The sequence below is a fragment of the Falco rusticolus genome, chromosome 8 (genome assembly GCF_015220075.1).
Source record: "Falco rusticolus isolate bFalRus1 chromosome 8, bFalRus1.pri, whole genome shotgun sequence".
NCBI lineage: Eukaryota > Metazoa > Chordata > Aves > Falconiformes > Falconidae > Falco > Falco rusticolus.
This window is the reverse complement of record NC_051194.1, coordinates 32,838,864-32,856,215: the sequence shown is the minus strand read 5'-3', so window position 1 is coordinate 32,856,215 and position 17,352 is coordinate 32,838,864. Positions and strand designations below refer to the sequence as shown.

Below are 17,352 nucleotides of genomic sequence, written 5' to 3'. Positions count from 1 at the left end.
TCAGACCTTTACATATTTGAAGTGCTTACGTCACCTTTCTCCTATGAATCCCACGGAGCTAAACTCTAAGGCCAAATACTCTATTCCAGGACACAGACCCATACGTGCACTTGCTTTCATTGTAGCTCTGCCTTCATCAACAGCTAACTGCTTGCAAACTTACTTCTTTAAGGAAGTATTTAGTACACCAAGGTGTTTCCGTTTCAGCACGAAGCCTCTCTTCATTCCTCTGTCGTTCTTCAAGGGCTCGCTTGTGCTCTGTAGCCTTATCGATGTCTCCATCCCGCAGAGACTCTGTTACATGCTGCCACAGCCTCCTACAAAACAAATTGTTAACTTTACTTTTCCAAAGCTTCCTCAGCCTGCCACCTTAAACCACAGGACCACTGCATGCGGTTCTTTCAGAGCAGGAGCCTTCCCTTCACTTACACAGGGCAAATCAACCCAGGTCAGAGCACAACAGCGCAGCGTAGATGGAAGGGCTCGTGGCTGAGTCTTACAGCTATGCTAGCAATTAGGAGCAGATAGGCATAGCTCTGAGGTTTTGGCTGTGCCAGTCTAATGTCTGTTTGTATACCCTTTAAAGTTGCTGTGGAAGTGTTACTCAACAAGCAGTTTCTTGTGAGGACCTCCCTTGTCAGGAGCTGCCCTGCTGTGTAGCTAATGGTTAAAACCAAAACAAAAAAGGAGGGTCTGTTCTAGCAGGCACTTTATGCACTCATAAGACAACTCTGTCCATGAAGAAAAGAGACAAGGTAAACAACCATGTGCGTGCACTTGGGTTTTTTGCACTGTTTATTATGTACTTGAGTTTTGTTTTTAAAAAAAATAAATTAAGACCACTGCTGCTAAGCGTTATCCACAAATAATATCTACATTTGCAGATTTTCCTATGGCGTTCTCCAGACTGCTCAGGACAAAAAGGGTCAACAATTGTGAACACATACTCTACCTAGATTCAAACGGTCCTTGTTTCTCAAGGGGCCGAACTCTTTTTCTTGTCACAGACAGCTTTGTCAAGTCCACATATTTTGTCTCCCCGTTGCTGTAGGTGAACTCAAGCACACTGTTCCACTCCCCTTGCACTCTGCACACCACTGTGTTCGTCATGTTCTGCTTCACTTCACCTGTGACTCTAGGAAAGCAATTTATTTTTAAAAGGCCATGGCTGAAGACACCCAAGGACTACTCATTGCATAATCACTCGACACTGAATGAGTTTGCAAACTTGTCACACACTCTTGAAAAATGCTAGTTACTTGAATTGCATTTGCATGGAGAAGCTTAAAGAGCAAAATGACTTTCACTCGTTGCTCTAATTCTCTTCAGGTTACCCAGGAAACTCCATTTTTGGCTTCAACTTACATTTGTTTCAAAACTTTTGATGGAATTGAAAATGAAAAAACACAGGCTGGTTCAGATGTAACAAGCAGTTGATCTTTTCCACTTGAAACGTCATGTCAGATACGTAGTTCAGACTCAAAAAATAAAAATTAAGCTTTCTAGCAAGAACGTACTTCACTACCTGCTGGCACTTTATCTCACATTTTTACACCTCAATGTTCTGCATATGTAAGTGGTCTCACTTTTATGTTGCTCACATAAGCAGCAGACACAAAAAGGCAAAAAGCAAGGCAGGAAACTAGGAATCAGGAGAACTGCTTTTCTTTCCTGTCTCTTCCACAGAAACCTCTGCCAATAGTTGAAGTGTCTTTCTAATATGCAGTATTTCATTCAAAGTGTTGCACAGATGCTCAGGTATCACCATAATTACACACACTGATGCATACTTTCCTTCTCAACATAAAGATCTGTCTAAAGACCTCCCAACACTCAATTCACTCTCAATCAAGGAATGGAAGCTTACCGAGCATTGCTAGGCAAGCACATTGCCACCCTCAAACAGAACTTCTCACCTAGAAAGTAGGAGCAAAAGGGTCTGTACACTATGCAAACAAGACTTGAGATGTTCTTACTTATAAGGTGCTGCAGGAATCAAAGAACATTATCTCCAGCTCCAATTAAACTGTAATTAACTATACACACGCTCTCTAAAACATATCACTTTCCAGCTCCCCTTCTCACATTTCATCAGCACTCACAAAGCACACGCTACGTCTCCTTTCACACTTACATTACGCGTGGCTAGTAACAGATAGCTTGCACACCACTGGTTTGTTCTTATTTGCTTTGAACAACTGCAAAAGAAGAGCAGAAAGCAGCACTTCTGTGCTCCCACCTTGCCCGTGCTGGCTGCGTGGTGCCACACTCAGAGGAAGATGGGAGCACAGGACACACAGATGCCACCTCCCTCCTTCTACATACATGGGTCACTTCCAGCTGTGCCTCCATCCACCTGTCACCCCAGGCCTGGCATTAAAAGAGAGAAATTAATTTCTCAGGCAACAAAGCGAGTATCATAGTCCAGACCTTCCAGCACAGAGATACTGGATGCCTGTCAAACCAAACCTTCAGGGAATGCCCAGGGCAAGCAGGGAAAGCTCGCAGCCAGCTCAGAGCAGGAGGCAGCAGTCAGAGCTTCTCCCACATCTTGCACATGCAGGAAGCAGCTGGAACCACATCACAGTCCAGCAGCTCAAACCTGATTTAACTTCATTAGGAAGATCTTCCAAAAAAACAGATTGGTGTGTCTGTGCTGTTCACACATTTTTTTCTTACAAAAATTTAAGATTCCTTCAAGAAAACGGGCCAGAGTTGGAGCAACATAAGCAATAAAAGCATGTTCACATTAAACTATTAAGTTTTGTTTTTGTGGAAGTTAACAAGTACTAACAGCTCCTGAAAACAACTGAAAGAGTAGGCGACAAGCAAGCAGCCTTCATTTTTTGTTGCTTTTTCCTCCTGTGACTTCCACACCTCACTAAAGCTATTGCACATGGTGGAGTCGCTGTCCTCCCAAGAGATCTCTGAACAGACTGAATCCACAGGATACCAGGGACCAGCACATTCAGACTTTGCAGTTACGTCTTCACAACTTAAGAGCTTAATTTTTCCAAGCACTCTGTGGTTACTATACAATACTGACATTCAGTCTGCTGATGTCAATCACAAAATTGTCTCCGCTCAACTTAAAATAAGTTATATCATTCACTATGAAGGTACAGTATTGAGCTGCTATGTTAAAGTCTTATTGCAACCTGTATTTCTTCAAGTTGCACTGCTCTGAGACACAACCATTCCCAGCATCCCAGATCACAGCACCTGCCTGAACTAATAATATTAATGATAAAAATCTGCTAGCGCTTATTTGTAAGCTAGGCACAATTGGTACATGTCTAGCTGTTTGTTATCATCATACTCTATTTCATCAAGCTAAAGAGGTAGAGGACCAAGGAGGCAATATCCAGCTGAGGTCTAACAACAAGCGTCACTCTACAAAAAAAAAATTAAAAAATACATCTATAGCATTGCCATGGCAACTCACTTGCCTCTGTGTAACCATGACAACACTGCTGCTTCCTCATCAAGAGATTCTTTTGGCAATGTCCCATCATCACCATGTCAAATTTTCAATAGTTACAGTACCTTGAACAGATCTGTCTTTGAAAAGCCTCTACATCTGTGACTAATTTCAGAGACACAAACAACAGAACAGTTTCCAAAAGTAAAATTGCATCCTACCGCTTATTTTTTATGGCGCAACAGGAGTTGTTGGAAGGTGCAAGATACATTGTAAGCAATGGGAACAAATTGTCCCAAATGATGTGTCACTTCAGACTTGTCGCCAGTGAAACAGAGCTACACGTAAGCTTTAGTTCTCCAGATGCCCTGGGGACAGGGCAGCTGTGCACACACGTTAAATTCAAATCATTGGGAATTTATGGGGCAAAGCACTTCAAGATGGAGGCTGGGGCGTGGGGTGGTGGTGTTTGTCTTTAAGCAATAAATATGGCCTTACCCCACTGTTTCACAAAAGTTATTTAGAGTAGACTGTTGGTATTTTGTAACCTGTGAGAGCAACCTACACTTAAGAAGTTCTGATGTTCTAAGCCGTTACGTATTTCATTATCATCTCCAACACATTTCATCCAAGAAAGGTTCAAAACAAGCACTGTCCAACAAACAGCTGAGTGCAAAATGCTCTGGAATCTGAGTTTTTGTGCGACTGCTACTTAATTTTCTCCTTCCTCAATTAATTGCCTCTATATTAGCACAAGGCTAATTTCTAGCAGTGTTACTATAAAATGTCTGAAAACGTCAATGTTAGTGAGTTTCAAAAGATTTTGCACCAAGCATGCCGACACTTCCTAGAATCTGCCAGAAGTAACCCCAAGCAAGTTTTCCCTGGATCTTCTTTCTTTTACCTGTTAGTTTTTAAACATGCATACACATGAAGAATTACCCCTACAAGAATTATTATTTTTGTCTTTAAAAAAGGTATTTTTACCTAGGGAGTTTCTGTAAGTTGCTTAAACTTGGCAGTCTTATCTTTCTTATACAGAAATCCTAGGACCAGTAAGTAACAGATTATTTACAAATGATCCCCTGCAGTGCAGCTACAACGCATGTTGCAACCAACATGCAGCCCTTTAAGACATCAAGATCAACTTCACTCCAAACAAAAGGCAAATTGAAAATTAGGAAACACTAACCAACTTCTAACGCAATTAAGAGAATCTGCAGCAGCCAGGAATAAAAGCCAGGAGCTGTTTTCCCAGGGGTTTGAACACAGAGTCAGACAAACACGGAATTTCTTTACTGTCTTTAAAGGTAACATGTGATCCTCAAGGAAAAATCACGAGATGCAGTTGTTTAGGAGCACAGCAATACCTCAATTGTTTATAGACTGAGAAAACAGTTTTTCGTGTTTATCAGGTGAATATTACTCAGCACACAGAACAGGGGAGTTACACAGGTACTGCAGTTCTAGAGCACAGACTATGTGGTAAAATAGAGGGGGGAAAAAAAAAAAAAAGTGTTCTCACCGATGCAATTTGCCACCGTAGAAGGGCTTGGTGTGAAAGTTAATACTTGCAGAATACCCAGTCTTCGCACAGTTAATGTTGACTTTTCCTCCCAGTTCTACCCAGGGAACGGTTAAAATTGACCGAGCATATGCACAGGGCAGAGAGAACGTGTATTCTTCCCCATGTTCTAAGAGACTCAAGAGACCTGTGTGAAGAAATACAAGAATCCCTAAATCAGCACTATTTTAGAAAAGACCAAATGAGTTATTGAAACAGATGGCCAAAAATACATTGGCTACTTTTCCTCATAGCCCTTCACACCAAGAAGAAAAGAAAAAAGAACCCCACACAAAAGTGACCTTTATTACAGATTCTAGATACAAACGTTTTCCTGAAAGTACTAACCTGAGTAACATACATTTATGTTTCTTTTGGGAAAAGACATCCTAATAATATGGCTCTATGAAGTACGATATTGCACTGTGCAACACTCTTTCCAGCAGTGTGTAAAAGGGCTGGTCACTTACTGATGGCTGTGGAGCATAGTGACACAAGACTTACACTGACAAAAGGAAATAACAAATGAATACCCTGAAGTGCAGATCCTGAGGAAGGCCAATACTTCTGTTTTCCCTCCCTGACATACATCTGACTATCTGAAGGCAGGTAGCAGACAACTCTTCCTACTGCACTTCTCTGACAAGATAAACCTGACAGCAGCTTTTGCAAAAAAATATCAAGAATCTCATAAAAAGACCCAGAATTTCTCTTTTGATTTTAAGATGTGTGGGTTTGTTTGATCATATTGGAAAAAAAAAAAAAAAACAACACAAACAAACCAAACAACAAAACCCAAACCACAAGATCCACATCTCACCATTACAAGAACATAGCATGACAACTGACTGCTGCCTGCATCAACCATGCCTCTCTAGTGCATTATCACTGGGTCTGACATTAAGCATGAAAAACATGAGAAATTCTGAAAAGTTATGACATGATTTGAGAAATGCCCTAAAGGAGATATTAACTTCAGAAATACCTGGGACAATCAAAGCATTGAGATGTGCCTTCCGCATCCCCTGCCATGCTCAGTTCCTTGTCCAGTACGTAGCTTACACGCAAGTGCCTCAAATCCCCAGTTACTGGACAATACGCACAGGGGGCACAGAACAGGAGATGCTGTCTCATCTCCTCCAGTGAATACAAGTACTAAAGGGAAACTAAAGTTTAAGGGCAGTTACCCTTCTCTGTCCCTAAAGAATCCAATTTCTCTACTTAAAGAAAATTAAAACTTGCATAGTAAGATACATGAAGTGCAACACATGCAAATGTAACAACAGCCCTATTTAATAGATGTCTGATGCAAATTAATTTGTCTGATGTTCTGGAAGCATTCATAAATACCAGTTTACATTACAGTAACTGCCCTTCAGTTTAAAAGTCAGAATTTTATTTCCAAATGCAATCCTGATTTTTGGCAAAGAATAAACCTATCTACTTTCTTCCCCCATAAAAAACTTGCTGTTTATAATGAGGACTTGTAGTATCGTCTGTACTTTGTAAACAGTAAAGTAAGAAACCACTGAATGATTGTACATTAAAGGCTTGCAGACCACAAAGATTAGAGGAAAACCAGGAGTACGTGGGGAAAAAAAATATCTGAAAACTCACTGACATCTGCAAGCAGGTTTGTTCTGCTTTTTTTAAAGTCTTTGAAACAAAACTACCAAGCAGTACTCATCTGTGTTTCTGCCAGAGGAATATAACATCAAAATATTATTAGTTTTGTAGGAAATTTATCAAATGAGTAATATTTTAACAGGCTTCTCAAATGAACAAAGGACAGAAGTTACACTTACCCTCACCAACCATTGTCACTCCTATTGACATTCCTAAGAATTTACTTTTTGTCCAGACATGGGCATTGACACACATCTTTCTCTCTACACATTCAGCATAAAAACCTGAGACAGGAGGATGGTGGGAGACTTGCTCAGCTACAAATTTTACTGTATAGTAGTCCAGGTCTGTTTGGCCTTCCATATCTTTAGACAGAGTTACTTGCTCTGAGGGGGAGTGAGCAGAGAAGTTACTGCCAGCATCAGTGGCTACATCACTCTTCGGCATCCTCCAGGAGCAGTGAAACGTTTCCCCAATGATGGGATTGTATGGTTTCTTTGCAATAGCTCCTTTGCGACCTTCATGAAAAGAAGTGAGATAATACTCAACAAATCGGATCATCCTCTCCTCAGGGGTAGTGCCATTTGTGATTGCAATGAAGAGATCTGGATGGGACATGAAGTCCGCATACATTTCCAACAACGATCGCTTCTCTAAAATAAAAGTGGGAAGAACCACCTGAAACAAAAGAAAACCCAGAAAGCTCTAGTAAGTAAAACAGAGACAGGCATTTTTAGAAGGGAAGTTCTCAGGTGGAGTACTATGATTCTGTCCTGATTTGGACACCACATTTTCAGACTGAACTTTCTTGTCCCTCTTGTAAGATGTGAGCAAAATACAGTGATGAGATGTGCCAGAAAAACTACTTACAAGGAGAAAAGAGCCCCGTAAGTACTACTAGGACTGAAGAGGTTGAAAGGGACTGAGCATCCCTCAAAAAAAGAGTTGCAAAGAGATAAAGTGTCCCACGTGTCTGTGGAGGAGAAAACATGCATCGAGGAGCTCAAACTATAGCAAGGAAGGCTCAGGGCAAAGGTTAGGCAAGGTTTTGTCTAGTGAAGAGAAAAGCAGGGAAGCTATGCCAGTGCTCTCAAGAGCCTGCAGAGCCTCTCTCACCACAGCAATTAGGACCAGCATCCATGAGAAATAACACAGTATAGGTTGATCCTGTACCTCTGAGCAGAAAACCCGATACTCTCCCAGTTGCATTCACCACTACAAAAAGCAACAGTCCTGTCCTTTGCCGGGCCAAGAGCAGTACTGTAGAGTAAGAGGCTGTGGGCATCATCAGTCTTTTCCTTCTCTGTAGTGGCAACTAACCTCACATAACTGCCGTACAGAGCAACACAGGGCGTCTCAACCATGAGATCAAGACAGTCCATTTAAATCAGCTGCATTCAAGGAGACAGACCAGAGACACAAGACTCTTAACAGACACACAAGTTAAGCTGAATACACTTGCCACGTTTTTGCAACACCAACCTGGAATATTAAAGCTGCTTTTCACTTCAGTACGCTGATATTTAAGTTAAGTGTGATTCTAACAGCTTCACTACCTGTTTTGAAGTCAGACTTGTCACATTTCAATGCTTTGCCTGCTCTGAACTAAAGACAATTCTACAGCCAAAAGTCACAACTGGGAGATAGGCTTGACAATTTGTTCCAACTAAGAGAAAAAGACACCCCAAATCCAATCTTCAGTATAAGTGAAATTATAACTTTATGAATTCCTGATTAAGCAGCAGAGGTTGTAGTTTGGTTCACAGGCAGCGGGGCCTTCCGCCATCCCACCCCAAAACTATGAAATGTAAGCTCCACAGTCCAAGTGTTTCTAGTCACAAAGTAGCTAGTGCTCAAAAAATACAGTTTGTGAAAAAAAATGATAATCCATAATTGCAAGAAAGAGTGCCTTCCTCACTCCATGCCACTATAAAATCCATTTTTTTCCTTTAAAAGCGTCTAGTGCTTATGGTAAGAAGTCTTTACAGGAGTGAACTGAACATAAGGTGGTAGCAGCCTGATTTTCCCAGATTTGCTGCCCAAGTTGTCTAGTAGCAACTGAGTGTTATTTTTTTAAAGTTACTCACTTTTGAGATCTGCACTGAAGTGTCAAACCCAATTCTCTCCAGTATAACTTTGTTCCTGCTTGCTATAGCCATGAGCAAACACAGAAATGAGAATAGGACAGAGAGGTGTAAACAGACATCTGAGGACAGATAACAGGGAACCAAGAGAAAACTTCTTTTCAGAAGCAGCATGAATACAGATGTAGGCTTATGCAAGTTGCATATAAAAGCATCATCAAGAAAGAAAAACGATCATAGAAGGAAAGCAGAAAGACAAAAATACGAGAGGATTATAGAAAACAGTATGGACAGAGGAAGTGCAAACACAGGAAAGAAAACAGGCCATTGTGGGAAAGCCAACAAAAACATAGCAGAAGACACGCAGAGAATGTAATAGAAAAGATATGGCCAGTTGCATTAAAGAAAATCCATTCCCTCAGAACATTTCACATAAAGCCTGCCTCAAACTGGGACATTGGACCTTGGGACCTGAAATTGCTACAGGCCATAGTTTAATATTAAACTTAATATTGTTCAATACAGGAATTGAGTTTAAAATGGCACTTCACTTTTACTGCAGCCAGTATTCACGTTTCAGTTACTTACTCTTGTTAAGTCCATGCCAAGTTTCAGCTGAGACAAGAGATGCAAGATAACACTGCGCTGTTCTTCTACCGCTCCTAGATCATCTTCTTTATCATCACAGATATCCTCCAGCTCCTCATCTGGATTTACTTCTTCAGGTTCCTGGGATAAGAACCATAAATATCAGCTCAAAGATGTGACTGGGCAGACAATATCCTAAAAGGACTTCATATTGTATTTAACCTTCCACATATAAAAAATGATTAAATATACCCCTGCAGAGCGCTACACAATGGAATCTACCCCTAAGATAAACAACAGCTGAAGAATTTAAAGGGACATTAAGATAACTCATTGCAGATTTCATCTAGGGGTTTCAGGCTAAGATTTCTCACCACCCCTCACACAGGTTGGGGCAGGGGGAAAACTTAAAAGCAAACATGACCTGCTTTCCTGGAAGTTTTGTGAGCTAACAGAATGGCAAAGCATCTAACATATGCAAAAAAACAGCGAAGCAAAAACTAGCAGAAACACCAGCCACCTCAGTAACACCTCTCCACCTCCGCACTACTTCAGGCTTTCCAGTGTTGCCATCATTACTCCAAAGGCTGCAGCAAATGGTAGTTCCTAGTTCCTCGCTTACTGTCATGCCTGATGACAAGCAATTAACATGTCTACAGGCTAGTCTTCACAAGCATTAGCAAAGTTGCTGCCAGTGCCAATATGTAACAGTAAAGGAAAAAAGGAAAGTAACTTGGGAGTAGTTTTAGAAAAACAACCACAACAACAAAACCACACATACACAGACCACACAAGCTGGTTGCCTATTAGTATAACTAAAGCATCCTGACAGACCAGCAGAAATTATATCAGTGCCATTTAAACAACCATCACCCAACAAGCAGAAAGTCGAATGCTAGAGGTGGAAGGAACACTGGTATTGCCCGAGCTCAGAGCAGCATCCTCCAGAGGCAAACAGCTGGATGGAGGCAGATGCAGAGGGGAGAGGCACTGAATGCCACAGGAGGGCAGCCATATGCATCTGCCTAAGCAAAGCCCTTTGTCCTGGAGCAGCTGCCCTAGCTCAAGGCCAATTTATGAACACTCAAACACCAAAAGCAGGGGACCAAGCCCTAACGCAGAGCTCAAACCCTGACGAAAACTGCAGCATCACACAGGCAACTCCTTTCCAAGGATGCTATGCTGTTCTACCAGGTATTTTCAGCTCCCTTATTTATAAGGGGAGTGATAAGACTAGTCGCATCCCAAATGCATTAAGCACTTGAGCCGTAACTCAATTATTAGAAGGAATTAAGTGATTTATTTGACAGCTCCTGGGTTGGTTGGTTTGGTTTGGTGGTTTTTTTTTTTGGGGGGGGGGGGGGGGGGGTGTTGGTTTGTTTTTTTGTTGGTTGTTTTTTCTTTTTAACTTATTGTCGACTACTCTGATCCATTTAAAAACATATAAACTACAGCAACCGAAAAAAAATCTTTTCTGCTTCAATTTTGCTGTAAGATGCACAGTGGAGACATACAACAGCACATTATCTTTTCACAATGATAGTCCCATCCAAACAACTGTGTGAAACCAGCTAGTATAAAAAGAATGTAATTATGATTTTTTAGCTTAGTTAGGAAAACATGTTCTTTATCATAATCCCTACTGCTTTTTACTTTAGTGTTTTGCACTTCAAATCAGTTTTGACAGTTATAATGATACAGACTGTAGCTGTATTTCAAATACATTAAGCCATCCTGAAGTCAAGTGATTAGAGCTGCTCAGATTAAGAAAAACAGATGCAGCAAGAGCTAGAAAAGAAAGACCAGGAGATTTAATAGCTAGAGACTGGCAATTTTGTCTTTCATCTGCTTAGGCAGTTCTTCTTGGGCCTATTTTGAGAGTGTCATGAATTCCAGCTAGGTTTTTTGTACTTCCACTTGGTTTAAATTGTAATACAAGGGAATACTGCCTATTTCAACACCTTGCATTACCATCGCAATTGGCTCTCTCCACTTGACAGCTAGTTACAGAAAGCAGCAAAAACTTATTGAGAAATCAAGGCAGGAAGTTTCGTTTACTCCAACTGTACTCACTCCTTCTCCAACACAGCTAACCAAAAAGTGTAAGAATAACTCTCATTAAATCATTTTCATATAACGTGACAAACATTTACAGATATTCCTCAAAAGAATTCCCCACAGAAATGGGAGTTCACATTACCTTACCCTTGTTAGCTGGCAGGGCTCTGCAACAGACTGCTCCTCTCTGACAGATGCTGGCTTGTTTATCTCTGCTGGGAAATTCTGAGCCGCTCCATTTTTGAAGTGGTTCGCCAGAGATATCTTCGGTTCCAACCAACTGATCGTCGTTCCTGAAGCAAAAGAGAGTTTGCGCTGAAACTTGCTCATCCTTTGGAAGGTCAGTAAACAGCAGGTTTTGCAAAGAGCTATTTTTTCAGGAATAAGCTGAAAGCAGCCAATTCCTACTGCAGCCAATCCTTTCAGCAGCCACTAAACAAAGGTGGTGCAATGAGACACCACCTTCAGCGATCATTAGCACAAACACTGCGATTGGCGAGCTGTAATACATGCAACTTGGACTGGGGAGACTAGTTGGTGTCATGAAAGGTGTAATCAGACGCTACAGGAGGAACCCAGTATCATGGACATGTTAAGTAACCCTTACAATTTTCTTTAACCAGTACGAAAAAAAAAATGCCCACCACTGCTCAGCTTCTCAAACCCAGCTCAGTTCTAGATTAAAAAGAGCTGAAGCAGAAAACGTTTTGTTGCTAGTGTTTTCTCTGGAGAGTGTACTTTTCTCAGCTGCAAAGGTGGCAAGCGCACGCTGTTGAATAAGTAATAGTTGCTAAGAAAAAAAAAAGCTGCAGGGCTTGGAAAGCTATTACCCACTTGATGATTCCAGCATCTCTAGTTACTCCCAGCTAATTTATCAAAACAGATCAGGTTCCTCATTAATAGTACAAATGTTCCATTCTTTTCCAAAAACTAATAAATGTACAGGTGACTCCAATCAGTTTTTACTGAAGAATACAAAAACTGACAAACCATCTTGGCTGGCTTGTAAACACAGAAATTATTAGGAAACATGAATTTCTACCACCACACAGCAGTTTCCTGTGCTTAGGAACCCACGCCGAGGTGTCCGTTGTCTCTTCCTATATGACGCACAATCCTTTAGCTCCAAACCTCCATTACCTGAAACTAGGTCACATCCTCAACCACAACAGAGTAAGCTAGTTCAGATAAACAGCAGCATTTCCACCAGGAAAATATTGGGGCAGGAAAAGAGCCCAGCTTTACTGATGGGACAAGACTTTTTCCACAGCAAGACAGTTTATTTTCATCAAGTCTGTTACTCATGAATCCATTACACAGTAAAAAACAAGAATCCCCCAGCAGTTTAAGCCACTTAAACAGAAGTTCCAAAGAAGTCAAGAAATAAGATGCTCAGAATGCCACTGTTACACTTCCTTTTTGAAAGGGTTTTACTCATCTTTAAAACCTCTCAATAATACCCACTTTCTGAACTGTAGCTTTCAACACAATAATCTCTTAACTGTTCTAGGCCGCACTTAATCCACACTCACTGCATCTATATTAGCTTGAACTTCATAAGTAGCCTCCCTTTTATACTTCCTATCACCTACTTCTAAAATAACCTTATTGGTTTTAACTTGTTTAATTTTCACTGCTAAATTCTAGGAGATTTAAGTGATTTGAGCTACCAGTTGTGTTTTAATCTTCGTGAGAAGACAGGATAGCACCTTAATACTTCTCTTCCACTGGAAGATCATGTTCAGATCCGCTCTCGACTATTTTGGGTAGGCACAAGCTATTCTCTTTACCTGTGATCTCCTCCTCCCCTAAAAGTCTTCACCCCATTTTTTTCAAGTTGTCAGCACCTCCCCTCTGCTACAACACAGGCCTCTCACAGCCTATAGTCTTCACTTTCAATATTTCTCCTCAAAAGTTGCAAACTGTTGCTGCAATCCATCTTCATGATAACAAAGTACTTTTTGATGTTTGGATTATTTTTTATTCCAGTGTATTTTCCCACTTTTGACTTGAATTTAGGAAAAGTTAACAGCTGCAACCTTCATATTCATCTAAGTTTGTGACTTATGGTACACCTTGATGCAGCAGGGGCAGTATTTTCACTCTTTTGGGGTTTTTTTGTTTTGTGGGATTTGGTGAGGGCTTTGGGTTTTGTTGGGACTTTTTTTTTTCTTCTAACAATTTATAGCAAAATGGCACTCTTACATAATTCCTAATCCTGTTTTTCAAGCCTGACAAGCACTTGCCCAACACATTCTTAGCAGTTAAGTACCGTTTTAACAGACCCAAAAATACTTTTTTGCACCTCATGTATAAATTTATGCTCTGTTAGACAAGTCTCCTCTTCATCATCATTTCATGCTGCACCTCACTGCTATCTAGCTGAAGTATGCTGACCTGCCTTTATGATCCTAGGAAGATTAAATAGTGCTTGTATATATTTTATTAGATAGAACAGTCTTTACTGAAGATTTTTTTTCTACATCGTTTTATGTTTTCCTACACTTAAATATAGAAACGCCTCCTGCAGCATTTGAATTAAGCCACAAACCTTTTCCTTTCTTATGAACTTCTGATGCCTACCAAAAAGGCTCCATCAGTTGAACCAGAAGTATCTCCCCTGAGGCAGGGGGAGAAATCCAAGACAAACAGGTTTTAAGAAAGGAAAAAAAAAGAAAAAAAAGAAGAGTTCTTCACAATCCTTGAAATGAACAAATGTATTACAGCATTTCCAGAAAGGCCCATGCCAGAGGGCAAGTGGAAAGGCACATGCATTCTTTTAATGGTCTGGTTTTAACTCTGGCCGCACTATGCATCATCCAATCTGCAGCTCCTCCCCTCTTCATCCATCTCTCTAGGATACCACCAGAAATCAAGATTCAGACATTTCAAGCAATGTTTTTAGGTTTGGCCATTAACAGGCAGATACCAACTGAATAGCAGTCAGACAAATTGAGCTTTTCCCTGTGTATTTTAAAAAATTAAACAAAATAATGTTCATGAAAAACCCTGCCTTCTTCATAAGTTATTACAGCAATGCTCATTGGACCCTTTTTATTTCCCCAGATACTGTAATGGGTCAAAAACCCCCACTTTAGCATACACATGAAAATGCCAAAACAAAGAGACTTGTGATGTGCGCCTCCCACAGTTATGTATCAATAGCTAAAAAAATTCACAGGGAATAGGAAGAGTTCTTTCAGTGTGAGTAACCATGGAGTTCAAAGATTTGGAGAGGTGCCATCCAGGTTTTCATTTATAACATTACATTCTGAATTGAAATACAGAAAAAAAAAGTTAATTCATTCCTTTCACATGTTCTCCTTTAATGTCTGTGGTGATGTAAGGATCAAAAACTATTTTCATATAGTTTTAATACTTTTATAGAACATTTTTTCATCTTAGAAGCTAAACTAATTACAGCTCTGAAATAATACACACTGGCAAAGCAACTATCACAAATATGGTAGGAATCTGGGAAAGATAAGGTAAGAGACAACTTATGGCAAGTATGTAACAAAAGTACATTCCTATCTACCAAATCTGTTGTGTAAGAGAAGCATTTGTGAATCCTCAAAAGATTTTTGCTCACAAAAAGCCACAAAGTAAACACATGAGGGGGGGAAAAAAAAAAAAAATCATGATCAGATAGATGCAAAAGAATTCACAAACAGGAAAAAGCACGTTTGGTTGCAAACACTGCACATTAATCACGTGGAACAACACCGGTAAGCACCTGCTTCCATAGAAGTGATTGATTGCACAGACGTAGCAACGTATTTGCTGTCTGTGAATACATGTTATTCCACACCCATAAGCAGTAGGGTTTGGGTGTTTATGAAAAGAGTTGAAGGGGGTTGGTGTGTTTTTTTTGGTTTTGTTTTAATTTGCATTTGCTTACAAGTCTGTTCTGGCCTCAGAATGGAATGCAACACTTAGCCCATGTTTTAGACTAGGATGTTAACTCAAATTAAGGATATTGGTATATAAACAGTGTTATTAATAACCTGTGAAAACATAGAGCTTTGTGTTTTAATGCTTAACTAGAAATGAAAGCTACACACATGTAAATGCTTATAATAGGTATTTAGTGTGTAAAAATAGTCAGAAAAGCATGACATTGACAAAACTATATTGGATACTACATATCCTAGAATCTGCAACCCCATAAAATTCCCCGTCTGTTACTATTACTGTTACGTAGCGGCCAGTTACATCCCAAAAGCAGCCTTCTTGTTGTGGTGCCATATGTACTTTATTCTGTTGCGAGATGGTCCACAACAATTAGATGTTACACTTCGGCAGCTACTGCCACAGACTTCTCGACAGAATAGATTATAAAAAAACATATGCAATATGCATGGAGATCTACCCAACACCAGCAAGTCAGACTGTGAAAACCAGCCAGCCAGCAGTTTTCTCTGCCCAGGTGAAACTGGATTTAGTGGAACAAGTGTTTTTGCAAGAAAGAAAGGATTTGTAGTCATTGTAGATTTCTGCTCTTTGTGAACATCTATACCCACCTGCAGGTAAGGATCCCTTTTGTTGAGAAGCATGTTGTAACTGGAGAATATGGAAACAGTCATTTAAGCAGTTCATGGTTGCCATGGAAGTTGCTTTGAGCATTAATAGGTCTTGATCCAAGGATGTAAGGTGACCGGAGACAGGAAGGCATTCTATGCTCCTGATCAAGTCTCTCTGCTGGCCCTCTGCCTGAGACATCATCTGTCAAACAAAACAATCATTTATCAGGTGATGGAAGGGTCTCGGGAGATATGTGTTTAGCTGTGCACACACAGGATCCAAAATGACTTTGTGATGGTAATAAAGCTATAATAGATGTATATAAAGTTAACTGTACTTTTTTTTCTTGATGCAGCTACTAAAGTCATTAAATGCATGATGAAATCCTCATAGCAATACATGGGACCTTATTAACAAGCAAAAGAATATCAAAGTGACTTTAAAAAAAAAGCAGAGAGGAATTTGAACATGATACTCGCCACAGTAAATATCAAATACTTTCATGCCTGGTTGATAGAACAGAGGGTGAAACCATACACACACTCTGTGTGAGGAGTAATTAAGCTGTGTGCCCTGCACAGCCTGGAAGACAATCTACGAAGTACTATCTGTGAGTATCAAGATCTTTTCACTCTCTACAGAAAGGGTTCCAGCACTTTAAAGGAAAAGACTATCACTCACTTTGGCTCAAACCATACCACATTCTCATTTATTGTCTGTACTGCCACCACACTTAGGATTTACTTTGCAGAGGAGGAAGAAAAAACAACAGGAATTTCACCTTCATTATGTGTTCAAATCACAGCTTTCCTGTTGTCATTATCCCTTTTCTCTCCCAAACTCCTTTCCTCCTTCACACAGAGCTCCACACACCCCTACATCACAGAACCTGCAACAGCACATTTGCCTGCTAGAGGTACAGCGGCAAAGCACACCATCAAGCAGCACACTGTGGTCTTCCAAAAACCTACATACTTCCCTCTTAGTATTCACAGAAGCAAAATATTGCCTGATTATGAATAACAGGGATGAAAGGAAACTTCTATACATGCTAGTCCCTTTTCTAAGGCGGCACAACAAACGGCATTAATGAAACTGGACAGCACTACTCTGCGTTCATTATGTGTTCTGGCAGCTAAATTAAATGTAAAAACAGATTGATTTAGCAGAGCAGACAATTTCTTTAAAGAATCTGAGATGCATTCATGCATTTAACTGCTATTGCACTAAAGTGTTTTAATTCACCAGTCCTAGCAGTATCTTACTAATTCATTTTTTTCAGTACCTTTGCCTGCAATCCCTTCCAAGAACTGTTTTTAAGATGTTACGCAATAAATACTTAAGCAATGTGTATCCATCCAAGTCACAGTATGTGGTATTTGGAACATTTTAGGGCTTGGTTACATAGCACGCTACGGTGTGAATCTATAGAGCACTGGCTCTTTGGAAGCAGTTAACTTGAACTGTGCATAGTCAGCCTTAGCATG

The 17,352-nt window shown here is 40.3% G+C and overlaps 1 protein-coding gene across 1 annotated transcript in view; it reads right to left on the bottom strand.

The window, feature by feature from the left end:
* Positions 1–17,352, bottom strand: part of OSBPL11 (oxysterol binding protein like 11) — a 43,031-nt gene that overhangs the window by 2,882 nt on the left and 22,797 nt on the right. The window contains exons 6-12 of the mRNA XM_037396778.1: positions 15,865–16,066; positions 11,489–11,634; positions 9,284–9,424; positions 6,791–7,289; positions 4,947–5,133; positions 953–1,135; positions 164–317 (exon numbers count right to left, since the gene is read on the bottom strand). Of these exons, the coding sequence (XP_037252675.1) occupies positions 164–317; positions 953–1,135; positions 4,947–5,133; positions 6,791–7,289; positions 9,284–9,424; positions 11,489–11,634; positions 15,865–16,066 (1,512 nt within the window). The remainder of the gene's footprint in view (positions 1–163; positions 318–952; positions 1,136–4,946; positions 5,134–6,790; positions 7,290–9,283; positions 9,425–11,488; positions 11,635–15,864; positions 16,067–17,352) is intronic.